Source organism: Triplophysa rosa, linkage group LG21 (assembly GCF_024868665.1).
Source record: "Triplophysa rosa linkage group LG21, Trosa_1v2, whole genome shotgun sequence".
Taxonomy (NCBI): domain Eukaryota; kingdom Metazoa; phylum Chordata; class Actinopteri; order Cypriniformes; family Nemacheilidae; genus Triplophysa; species Triplophysa rosa.
Window position 1 is genome coordinate 11,873,391 of NC_079910.1, and position 12,910 is coordinate 11,886,300.

The 12,910-nt window shown below is 39.5% G+C and overlaps 2 protein-coding genes across 3 annotated transcripts; both read right to left on the minus strand.

The window, feature by feature from the left end:
• Positions 1–67: 67 nt before the first annotated feature.
• Positions 68–3,621, minus strand: apobec2b (apolipoprotein B mRNA editing enzyme, catalytic polypeptide-like 2b). Its single transcript, XM_057363292.1, has 2 exons — positions 2,633–3,621; positions 68–2,289 (listed from the first exon to the last, which is right to left on the minus strand). Exons 1-2 carry the CDS (start codon positions 2,905–2,907, stop codon positions 1,755–1,757), a joined length of 810 nt encoding a protein of 269 aa, XP_057219275.1. The 5' UTR covers positions 2,908–3,621; the 3' UTR covers positions 68–1,754.
• An 838-nt stretch (positions 3,622–4,459) lies between these two features.
• si:dkey-109j17.5 (zinc finger BED domain-containing protein 4) lies at positions 4,460–12,589 on the minus strand. 2 transcript variants are annotated; one of them, XM_057363290.1, is made up of 3 exons: positions 12,203–12,589; positions 8,224–12,035; positions 4,460–7,512 (listed from the first exon to the last, which is right to left on the minus strand). In XM_057363290.1, exons 2-3 carry the CDS (start codon positions 8,371–8,373, stop codon positions 5,785–5,787), a joined length of 1,878 nt encoding a protein of 625 aa, XP_057219273.1. In that variant the 5' UTR covers positions 8,374–12,035; positions 12,203–12,589; the 3' UTR covers positions 4,460–5,784. The 2 variants fall into 2 exon arrangements, with proteins under 2 accessions (XP_057219273.1, XP_057219274.1); XM_057363291.1 differs by lacking the exon at positions 12,203–12,589 and having other exon boundaries at positions 8,224–8,388; positions 8,467–8,734.
• Between the last annotated feature and the right edge of the window lie 321 nt (positions 12,590–12,910).

Below are 12,910 nucleotides of genomic sequence, written 5' to 3' on the forward strand. Positions count from 1 at the left end.
GAGTGATGGTCGAGGATTTATCTGCGTCTGCGCTGTATGATTGAGGATATGAACACATGAACTTCATCTCCAGAGTTGCTCTGAGAGTTTATTTTACGACCGTTTTACTGTTTGAGTGAAGCTATCTGCAAACAAGCGTCTTCCCGAAGTCCCGTCAAAATAAAAGTCCTGTTAAATTGAACACTCAGACAAAAAATACTGTAGTGTATTATAGTATTTGCTATTGAAAATTGAAGTGCCCTTGTAGTCAATTGATAAACACTGTATACTATAGTAAAGTTAAAAAACATTATAGTAAGAATTTTACTGCAGTTTTCTTTAGTAAATACTATAGTATACTACAGTAATTTATGTGGACAAATATACCACTATTGTATAGTAAAAAAGGAAAAACACAGAACTTTGAAATATTAAAACAAATTTAGGTAATCTAAAAATGATATGGCCCTAATGTATCCTTCTGTATGTAACATTAATGTGTTTTGTCAGTTATCTGCCTATTCATAATGAACTACACTTGCACATTTCTGCCTGTGCTACCAAACTTTACCTCTCTAGCATCAGTGCTATGTGCAAAAAAAGTTAACTTACAGCCTTAACACTAATAATAATTACTGCTTGCTTTTTTTTATAGCAGTCACGGAGAGTAGGCCTATAACCAAATTCAGGCGGCCAAAGCGGACACTAGTTAAAATGCTTAGAAGCAAACGTGACCAATCTAAATCCGAAACATTATATTGATTATATTATATTATAATTCAAATGAAATAATATTTTTTATCTTTGGACAAATAATTTTTGTACTCGGACAAGTGAATGACAAATGTATTTGTCCGAAGTACAACCACATGACAATGCTTAATGTCAAGCCCTGTATATAACGGTATATTGCAATATACTGTATATATTTTTAGTTTAATATTTATTACATGTAATTATGTCTTAAAGATGTTGGTTTAACATTTTGTTCTAAATTCTCTGTTGGTTGTTTTATGTTCTAATGTTTATGTAGAGTGGAAACGCACCAGTTTTGTTTACATCTTACAAAATGGGCTATAGTATCACCAGTTATCAAAAAGAAGCTTTGTAATTTAGTCATGTCATTGTCATGGTCATAGTCATTATTATATTAACATAAAGGATGTTCTTTACTATGAGAATTCCATATGTTTAAAAAATATATGTTTATATTTATATTAAAACATGGTGATCAGAGCAAACTCTATTTGGTTTTGCAAAATCAATCAAGGCCAGTTTTTCCAACTAAAAACTAAAACTGTTATTTGGTGATGTAAAGTAAGGTTATCCCATACATTTAAGAACCCTCCTAAATACACAAGTGTGGTTTGAATTTGATTCAGAAGTTTAAATTCCCAACCAGAAACTTGAAGGGATACTTCACCCAAAAATGAAAATTCTGTCACCATTTACTCACCCTCAAGTTGTTCACCATAGTAGAACAAATTATTGTGTCATTTTTTTGTTCTGTTTATTTTTTAAGAATTTAGAAAAGCAAACTGTTTTGCGGCACCTTTGACATTATTATTTTTCCTTCTATGGTAGTCAATGATGTCCCAGAATTGAAAATTGCTAACATTCTTCCAACTATCTTCCTTTGTGATCAGCAAAAAAAGTAATTTATACAGGTTTGGAACAACTTGTGGGTGAGTAAATGATGACAGATTTTTTAATTGTGGGTGAACTATCCCTTTAAGCATGTTATTTAATCAAATCTCTATGGCTAACATCTTTTTCTACTTTAAAATATCACACAGCTTGTCATCATAATATTGATAGTTATCTTGACAGTCCTCCCAGGGTGTAAAGTTGTCTTCCTCGTTCTCTACAAAGGTAGACCAAACGTATACAAAATCCAAAGGTCTCATCATGCGTAGCTTACAACCCGCACTAACTAGCGCCTGAAGTCCGGCTTGTATCTCTGGCTCCTCCCACAGGAAGAGGCGGGAGCAGTGGATGATAAGGCGGAGCGTCTTGCGGGCTTGCAAGATCTCCACAAGCTTAGCAGCGCAAGCTGCGCAGGGGCTAGAGGACGTGTACCAGGTTACTGTGTAGTGAAGCGTCTTGTCGTAAAAGGCCAGCACTTGCTGGAAGAAAGCTTCTTCAGCGTGTGAACACGAATGCTCATCCTCCAGAAAACCACGAAGCCCGTCTGGCTCTCCAGTGGCCCCTTGTATGTCCACCTGGTAGCACAGGAAGGTCTTGTTTCGCCCTGAGGAATATTCCACATTTTTAAATTGGAATTTAAAGAAGATGGGGCTCATTCTGTCACTGTGGGAGGAAACAGATTATTTGGACATTTTAAAGGACGCTGAAAAAAGCCTTATGCTTGTTCAACAGAGTTGGTTCCCAATGGGGTTCGGGTCTTGTATTGTTTTACAAGATTGCAAGCTACAAAATTAAGTTTACTAAATTATTGAAAAATCCAAATGCTTCTGTCTAGATGTGAACAGTCCACTATTTTTCTTTTGTATATTTTACAAAACTTTAAGCAGTGGGTTAGGCTAAATGTTAAGATAGGTTACACTGTAAAAATAAAAACGAGTCCCAAAAGAAAGTGGACACATAATGTTACCTTGCACTTTAATGATATAGCAAGAAATCGTTGACCTACCCTACAATGATCTGAAATGGAGGAAGCTCCATAGGCTCCAGCTGAAACTCCTCATCTTTGGCTGGCCCCTGAGCTCCTTCTGCTACCTCTCCATTTCCCTGAGGCGTATCCTCATTTTGGGGCTGATTTTCTGGGGCCTTCTCTGACTTTTTCTTCATCTTTTCATCCTTATCTTTGACCTTTTCTTTCTCCTTCTCGGGTTTACGCTCCACTTTCTTCTCTTTCTTCTTTATCAGACCCTTGCTGGGAGTCTTGCTGTCCTTTCTGTCCGCCATGACTTAGTTGTGCGATGGGTCAGTGAGTGTGTGAGGGGTGCTGTTGATTTAGTATGTGAGTCAGAGAGATGACAGCTTGAATATGTTCCTAAGTCTGAGAGTTAGAAAAGAAGATAAAGATAACGTGTCACAAACAGGAGCCGGTCAGAGAACGCACAAGGGAGGCAAAGTAAAAGGGCAGCTGCTCTCTCTTGTTTCCATGCTATAAAAAGGCCCAAGGATAATGGGGAAGAGAGGAATTTTCATAGGTTCAGTATACTTTGACATTGTTTAAATGTCACCGCCCTATTGTGTTTAACATGTGCATCAACAACTATTTTTCTTGCTCAATTTCAGATTAAGAGAGCTGAATCAAATTGCATATAATGACTTGCTCATAAGTATTTTTCCTTCTCTTTTGATGGGGATATTACTTTTCACAAACCAACAACAGGGAGTTTATTAATAACTGAAATCTGGCAGAGAGCTCAGAGTGACTCGGTCTCTTCACATAGTTGGATCATGGATCAGGTTAGGGCCTCACTGCTTTCACATGAAGGTCATCTAAAGACCAGCGTAATACTGACCTGACCTGTCCTGAAGAAATAAAACTCAAGCTTTTTCTTGAACTATGTCTACTACTAAAACCCCAACTATGGTTTTAAAATAACCTAGACTCTTTTAGAATGTATAGTCCTATCCCAAAGCTATAAACTACAATCTATGCTAAAACCATAAAAGTAGTAAAAACGATCAGAAATTTCATTTTAAGGCACGCGTAAGAGCTATTGGTATTGCTAAAAGCAATTGCTTGTATACAGAACAAAGCTATCAGCTGTGGTTTATGATACATCAGTGACAAACTGTTTAAATATAGATCTGTGGGTGTGCGAGCAGCTGGAATGTTTGGTCGCGTGTGGCTCATTTATTGTAAAAGATAACATAGTCATTATGTAAAGCTGTATCTGACCTCCCAATAACAGAAAATGAATAGCTAATCTACCTTAGGTGTAATGATATTGGACTGCCTGCACCTTGCAGCCGGCGTGATTGTCTCATAAATGAATGACTTGTATGAAAGCATATTGTTGATCAAACAATGTTGTAATGTTGTAAGCTGATTGTAAACTGCCAGTTTTAAATGTTCTTTTTTAAATGTTATCGAAAATACAACTGGCTCATTGCCCACACAAACCCACCCAATACCTCAACAAATACATATACTGATTCACAGGCATCTGTTATTGGCATAAAGATTGCAAGCAGGACAATTTTTTGGCACGGTGAGCGTGACAATATAGAAATGAAATTGAGGCTCTGCTATTGCTTCCAATATGGCCGGGTCGTTCCTGCTAAGATGTGAAATGAAATGTCAAATGGACTTTGCTTTTCTGTTTAAATGTTGCCAGTTGTCACTTATTGCATGTACACAAATAGAAAATGCAATATTACCGTATGCATATTAATGAAGAAATATGAAATTGTAGTTTTGCTTAACTAAATGGGAACAGACGATTGTTCATTACAGCTGCAGTGCAGCAGTGTCGCTCCACCTTACACATAAATCTTTTTGAGACAGAGTTTATTGATTGAATGTCCTGTTTCCCATTTCCTTCTTCACAGAATACAGGGACATCTATATACAGACTATTAGGATGCACAACTTGAAACAAGTGCATGTTACCTATAAATGCATATGCATACACACTGAGACGGTTGAAAATTTGTGATGTAGAGACAGTAAAATTGACCATTCGCATATACTGCGTGACATGTTTTACAGGTTAATGACAAAATGTAGGGTTTGGTATCAAATACTTTTTACTGAAATTTTATTGTCCCTATTGCACACCAGCTACCGGATCCATATCTTGATATCCCACAGACTTTATTACTCTCTATTCAGCCCTGCAAGCTGAGAGATCCCAGTTCACCATCAGCTTTTTCCAATTCCCCACAGTATTGAAATGTAATTATTTTCAATTACAGAGACTGCCTGCAGTTTTCTAGTGGGTGGGTTTTGTACACAAAGAACCCGTTCAAAAAGCTTGTCAGCCATATTGTAACTCCATTTGACTAATTATTATTCTTAATGAGTATAAAGCTTAAACCCCAATGTTTAATAAGGTTTAGACTTTTTTTATGAAAACATTTGGTACCTTTTTCTAGGGTTAAATCGCATGCTGATAGTGAAGGAGAACTTTGTAAATGTTCAACAATTATTCAGGGATTTGCAGCAGTGTTCTTACTTAATCCTTTAAGTACCATTATATTAGGGCGAAAAATAAAATGAAAAAGCTAGAAAGCTTTAACAAAGGCAACCAGCCACATTAGGGCAACACTTTCATTAACTAATAACTTTCAATAATTACGGAGTAATAGCTCATTGTAAATGTAGACAACATGATCTATTGAACAGTGAACTAACATGAACTACTATCAAACAGTGCTTGTGTTAAAGGGATAGTTCACTCAAACAAACATCTTCATGTTGCTCAAAACCTGTTTATGACTCTGTGGAACACAAAAGAAGATATTTTGACAAATGTCTCAATGGTTTGTGCCTATACATTGGATGTCAATGTTGTTCAGTCACCAACATTCTTGAAAAATATTCTTTTGTGTTCTGCAGAAGAAAGAAAGTTATATGTGTTTGGAATGACCTGAGGATGAGTATGTGATGGCAGAATTGTACATTTTAGGTGAACTATCCCTTTAACCATAACAGTTACATCAATTACATCCAGTTTACTAAAATAGGGATAGAATCGAATTGTCTATAGAAACAATCTACAGCATTTATATGGACAGATACATATCAGGCACAATCCCCTTCTGGATTTGAGGTGTTTGGTTTAAAATCAGTATAACGGAAATCCTTTAAAGCTTTCTTTGCACTTAAGACCAAAGTATTCTATAGTTAGCTTTTAAGTAAATCAGAGTGTCCAAGTTTTTGGGCAGAAATCGACATTGCTGTGGTCTAAATGTTTTGCTGACCAGGTCAAATATCTGATCCACCGATGTGGTTGTTGCTGGCACGGTGAAAACTTTCTTGGCTACTTGCGAGAGCAAGGGGAAATCGATGGACTTGCGCTTCCAGTATTGCAATGGATCCTCATCCGTTGGTTCTTCGTGGAGATACGTAGACAACTCCTGCTCCACAGTCTTGGCCTGAGCGGTCGGCCTCTGCTTGATGAAAGAGAAGAGCTTGCAGCGTTTAGATGGTGATGGCTGGGCCTCTGAATGATGTTCTAGTGGACTCAATGGCTGTGAATGCTTTCCGATCTCCTCCAGCAATACCTGCTTGTGCCAGTCACTGTCACTGCTCCAAGACAGTTTGAACTGTGGATCCAGGGTAGTTGCTGTCACATAGAGAGGGTCTTCAAGAATCCCAGCGAGCCTGCGGTCCAGAGCTTGAGATAATCCCATCACAATCTCTGAACACTGTTGAGTATTGACTTCTGCCAGATGCTTGCGAAGACCTAGTACACATGGAAGGGCTAAGCTGATGGACACATGCTTGTCTCCAGATACCATGTCTGAGGCCTCTTCGAAAGGTTCCAATACCTCCACCATCTCCCGTAACACTGCTTTTTCTAAACTACCGAGGACTAGGTCACTTCTATCCACAATGTCTTCAAGAAAATCCATTGACTCCACCATTTGACGCATTATTTTTAACTGTGCGTTCCAGTACTTGGATGAGGGTCCCTGGTCAACTGTAGAGCCGAACACTTGAAGCAGTTTTTCAGGGGCTACAGTAGCAATAATATAGTTGTAAAGATGGGCTGCTTTGCTTAAAGGAACGGATATCTGAGAGGAAGCGCAAACTCCTTCCTTGACACACTGAGCCAATAATTGAGCAAAGCAGTCTATCCTACTTCGACCAAGACACTGGTCTAAAGACTTGTGGTTCTCATTGCTACCCATGGCCTCCTTATTTTCTCCTGTAACAGCTTCTTCATCGCTACAATCGTCCTCCCCTTCCACTTCATCGCTTCCAATAATATGGAAGCCAGGCAAACGAAAAGCTGATCTTTTTTCAGAAGGCGACGAGTCGGCAACAACTCTGAACACTTTTCCGGAGATGCCATGGGATTCGGAAATCTCATCGAACTCGGTGACCATCTGCTGGGTGTTGCTATGGCCTGGAAGAGGTAAACATGCCAAAAGCGCAGATCTGATATTCCAGTCTGTATTTATGAAATGACAAGTCACTCCAAGATACCCACAGTTGACACCCACAGTGTCAAGAGACATACTGCAGGATTCTGCCCCTTTAAGAGCCTGTTTGGCAGCTTGCTGCACCTGAGAGACATAGGCAGGCATAAGCTGCTGCTGTATGTAATGACAGGGTACCGGTATGTAACGGGGCTCCAGGAGCTGAAGCAGCTCACAAAATCCTTCGTATTCCACTATCTGTGCTGGCTGCAGGTCTCGGATGATCATCTTGGCAATGGCTTCAGAGATGAGGGATTGCCGCGGGTCACTGTAGTCAAATTTGTTCATCCCGGTGCCACTTTGAGAGATCACTCGACCGCCTGGAGGGCCAGCACACGTCTGCATTGTCTCTCTTTTCACATCTTTCTTCCTTACAAACTCATCATACATGGCTTGATGTTTGCGCTGTGAACATGAACAGTGTTGGGTTAAATTACTTAAAAAAGGTAATTTGCTACAAATCGTCAATGCTGTATTCAGATAACTCATTAATTTCCCTTTTTAAAAAGTAATTGCATTTTTTATTCCTAAAATAGGTATGAACATTGACCACATAGAAATTAAGCTTTTTAAATCTTCTTTAACTGTTTAAATGCATGTGTAATTATTCTACAAACGTGTCACTCTTTAGTAAACAAAGACAATACTCCACAAATTTTTTTTTAAATAAATGCATGTGCAATTTTAACAAAATACATATTTCTATTGCATTCTAATGGATTTTTTACCTACATTTAGATTTTTAAATGTAATACTGTTTTAAATTAAATATCGTTTTCTACAGAATTGTTGATAGTATATCATACAGTAATTACATGAAATGAGTAAATGGTAAATAAATTACTTAAAATAGAACAGTATTCTCTCAATTTGGTCATTAGTAATAGGCTACATTACATCTAACAATGAATGTGTCTAGTGTGCCTGACTATTCCTACAGATGAACTGCTTATAGAACATGTCACAAAAAGCTACAAAAACAACAAAAAGGACATTAATATTAAGTGATCACGCAGAAATACGTAATAAATATTCTAAACATTTCCTTATTATGAGAAGTGTATGCATGTCTTTTATATTTGATTGGCTTTCTCTGAGATAGAAGTTAACCTTTACCTTTAAATGTGTAACGAAGTTAGAAGTGACTGTCCGTTTCGCCTGAATCCTTGTGCCACAAGCTTTGCAGTTCGATTCAATTTTGCCATTTTCACCCTCACACACGATATTGAAATAATCCAGAATGGAGACCCTAGATTTTGACGCCATCTATGATTTTGAAACCTTCCACAATGGAAACAACAATGCAGTAAAAATAATACATTTAAAAACGAATCAAATTGACCATCTATTCTTTCACACCTCAAAAAAAATCTGTCTTGATTTTAGCAGCCTTGTCTGGACGTAGAGATAGCATCTGACCGAGATAACGCGTTCACCTGAGCTGACACTGATCATGGTAAATTATATTTTTAAATTGCGGTAAAACACAAAGAGCATATGTCCATCAAACCTGCTTGAGTCTACAAACGTTATATAGTTTAAAGCATCAGCCCTGATGTAAATATCGCCCTATCCGCTAGCAGCTCTTTCGCGATGAACAGCACCAGGAAGTAGATCGCTCGTGGACTTCGGTTGCCAGATTGGGTGGACAATTTCCAACCCAAAGGTTCACTAAAACCCGCCCACTCCAACAAAAAACAGCCCAAATATTAACTGCCAAAATAATGTGATAGAAATGTATTGCAATGTAAATCAGCGATGATAATGACCATTTATCTCTTTAAAACGAAGTATGACAAAATATAATAAAAACCAGGAAAACAGATCAAACGGATCAAACATAGCAAATGCATTATAGAGAGTTAGAAAATCTGACGAATATGTCCAGAAACTAAAAATTAACCAATGACTTTAACCCTAAAAAAAACTCACATGCATCACTATGCAAATTCTTGTGCAAAAAGTGCCCACTATAATTAATCGGAAATCAACTTGAGTAAGCATTTTACACTCGTTCATGAACTTCATGCACACACCACAACAGCCAAAAATGTGCAATCCATTGATACATACATATTTATGCTTATTGTTAAAACTAATGTATGAGTGCTTAATAGCAGTGGTGTAGTCCTACCAAAAAGGGGTGTATACGCTATTACCGCCAACCCCAACTGACCAAAAGAAGACAGAAGTCAGTGTGTTTGTTATTCTAGTAACATGACAATTAGTTAAATATGCCATTTATTCATAATTATGTATAATTCTTCACTTATGCTTTAATTATGAAGTTATAGCACTGGAAATTAATAAGTAGTTGGAAAAGGTTGATAAAAAACAGGTCACACCAGTACTGTTGACCACAATACAATATTTTTAAAAAGCATATCTTTTTAACACATCACATAGCCTACAGAAAATTACGTGAAAAAACATATGCAGGATTTTACTTGGTACATAAGAAGAGTATGGTTCCAAAAGAAGATAACTTTTTAACGTTTTTTTTTATTATGTTATCATGTTTTTATTGTGTTTTATTGTTTTAGCTGTGTTTTTTTTAGTTATTATGGCTTAAATCAAAACAAACCAACCACAGTTTGATTGATATTAATTCGAATGCACAATAAAAATACATGATTTTCTCATTTTGGAACCAAACTCTTCATATACAGATGTAGCCTAACTGCCAACACTTCCATCTCTTTGGGAATATACTTGATACAAAAACTTGATATAAAATGTACCTTATTTTAAATGTAGAATAAGTGTAACAAGGATGTTTAAAACCACTGTAAAGAGAATGAGGATACAGAGATGATACTGACTTGTGAGCTTTTAAACAGTAGGGCTATGGAAGTGCTTTGCTTCATTTTCGTTGCGTGTCATTTAAATATTAAACACTGAAGATCACGCGCTTGCCGGAGGCGGGGCCGCAGGAAATATTGTGTATATTTTTTAAGAAATGCACCAAATTGAAAGAAAGAACCGCGAGTTAAAAACAAAACAAGAAAAATGCAATACAGTTAAACGGAAAGCTACAACAAATGCAGCTTGGAGACATTTTAAGCAGGAAAACAAGTGGGTATAGGGAGGGTATACGCTAATATAGATCTTTAGAAGTCTATGTCGTTATACTCAAACAGCGCTGTGGAAAAAGTAAGCATAAGGCATATACGTGCGTATGACCCCGACTACACTGCTTAATAGATCTCTATAACATTGCAACCTTATTATAACTTTAATACAATGCGCAACAAATGACATAATTATGTTTTGTAAGCCTAATCACCTGTGACCCTGCCTCTGCCTTTCCACCTGGGCTATAGTTTGGCAACACATTGAGAAACTATACTGTATATTTTCAACCTAACATTTATAACAGTAGTGAATTTCACAATTAACATAGCTCAGTGGTTAGAGCATGGCGCAAGGTCGTGGGTTCGATCCCAAGGGATCAAATGTATGTATAGGATAATGCAATGTAAGTCGCAAAGCTCTGCCAAACGCGTAAATGTGCTATGTCATTGTTTGACCTCATCTGTGACCCTGCCTCTCCACAAAATGATAGGACTGCTTCTGTCACCTGACCTGTCAAAGTAATGCATTCCATATTAAGTTAAAGTTTGCAACTCATATCTGGTTAGCGGATTGTCATGCATTGGGAAAAACACTGTTCCTGAATCAATATGTGATGCAACTTGTCACATATTTTTATCAATAAACTGCTGGTAAGACTGTTTTCTTACCAGTAGTCTGCATAATCATGCTCGTCTTGTTGACACAGACACAACTTTGCTTTGGCGCTTAGTTCCCTTTCAGTTGGTTCACTCGATACAACATGACTAAGGGATAGCGCACTCTTGCGCCATCTGCTGAAGACACCTATATTCACGCCTGAAAAGGCAAATGACACATGGCAACGAGGGCGGGTTTGCCCATTCCCTTTGTTCTTCAGCTCTTCACCATGCTGCTAGAACACCTTCACACCATGTTTTACACAAGAGGAAAACCCAGGGTGGTGATTCTTGTTGAAACTAAAAAGAAAAGTGTTTTATTAGCTCAAGTTTAGCGCTGCTAACAAGCTAAAATGTCCAGACAGTAGTGAGAACCTGCCTGCCGCTCACGGAGCTCGAGGGAGCGGGGGAAGCACGACTAATATCAGCCCCCCAATGGAGCATTCCTTAGGTGCATACCTGGCGCCCATAAAAATAGTGGTATCACAGGCACTCCCACTCTCCTGACGGGTCCGTGCCGCTTCTCCTTCAAGCAAGTGGACAGATTTACAGCGAACAAGCATGCGCGGCCAGATCTTTGAGCTCTATGTCCTTGCTGTAGACTTATCAAGCTATCTGCCTGTCGGCAGGGATGCCGTGTGATGCACTCATGGGGGAAGTGCATTCCACAGCCGATTACATTCTTCGTGCAACCCGTGGGGCTCTGGTGTCGTTGGGCCATGCTATGGCCGGTACTGTGGTGGTGAAACGTCATCTCTGGTTGACCCTTGCGAACCTGCCTGAGCGGGATCAGAGTGCATTCCTCAGCGCCCTGATCTCCACGTTCGGGCTCTTTGGCGAAGGCCTCGGTGCATTTCAAGCGCGGTTTGAGGATTCTAAAAAGCAGGCGGAGTCCCTGAGAGGTTTAATGCTGACGAGGTTCAGCAGACCACTCACTCAGGGCTTAGACCAACCTACCAGCCGCCACCAGCCAAAAGGGTCGCTTCAGCGACATCACAGAGGCCCGGTGTTTGGGAAATAGAGAGAGCACGCATGCAGGCCGGGCAGCAGGCGGCACCGGGAAGGAGGGGCCGGCCCCTGGCAAAAACTGGCCATTTCACTGGGGGAAAGACAGGGAAGTCCGGTCCCTAACCGGCAGGAGAGGGAGGAATGTCCGTCTGGAGGCAGCCATGTTCTTCTCTCGGCACAGAAAAGACCCTGCAAAAGAAAGGGTTCAACTTTAAGTAAAATAAATTAAAGCGTTGTGTTCAGTATACAATGCCTCATGTGTGGATTTATCAAGAAAAACAAAATGCTTTAGAAGCACTAACTTCACAATTGGGCTATGTGCCGACAGGAGAAAGAGGTGCAGTGATATGTCATACCCGGCATCATGTGCAGATGGATGCAGGGATTCCCCGAATAATGACGGGGATCCTCGCTGTGTGCCTAGAACGGTGGAGCACATGCGTTGAGTCACCGTGGGCTGCAGTTTCTTTCATGCCTCCCCTGAGTAATTGCAACCTCAGTCTCGGAAAGGGACTCCCCAGTGCTGAGAGAGTAATCTGTGTTTTCCTCGGCAAAGGGGCAATTCAAGTGGTTCTGCAGGAGATGATGGAAGAGGGTTTTTACTGCAGTTACTTTCTCCTCCCAAAGAAAAGCAGGGGTTTACGGCCTATCCTTGATCTGAGGCAGCTGAACAAGCATCTCAGATGTTTCAAATTCAGGGCATGAGAGTGTTCACCTATTTGGACGACCAGCTCCTGGCCTCAGACAGCAGAGAACAAGCAGTGTTGCAGACACAAGCACTTGTTTCTAACTTGCGGGCTCTGGGGTTTCTAATAGATTGCGAAGAAGAGATTCCTGGTTCCAAAGAAGCATATTTCATATCTCAGTTTAGAGATAAATTCCGTACAGAACACAGCTATGCTGTCAGTACGAAGGGCCGAGGACTTTTGCCGTGGTCTGGCTCAGTTTCAGCTGGGCAAACGAGTCCGTTTCCGTTTGATATTGAGACTGCTGGGGCTCATGGACTCGATGATAGCAGTAGTCCAGCTGGGTCTCCTCTTTATGCGTGCGTTTCAGAGATGGGC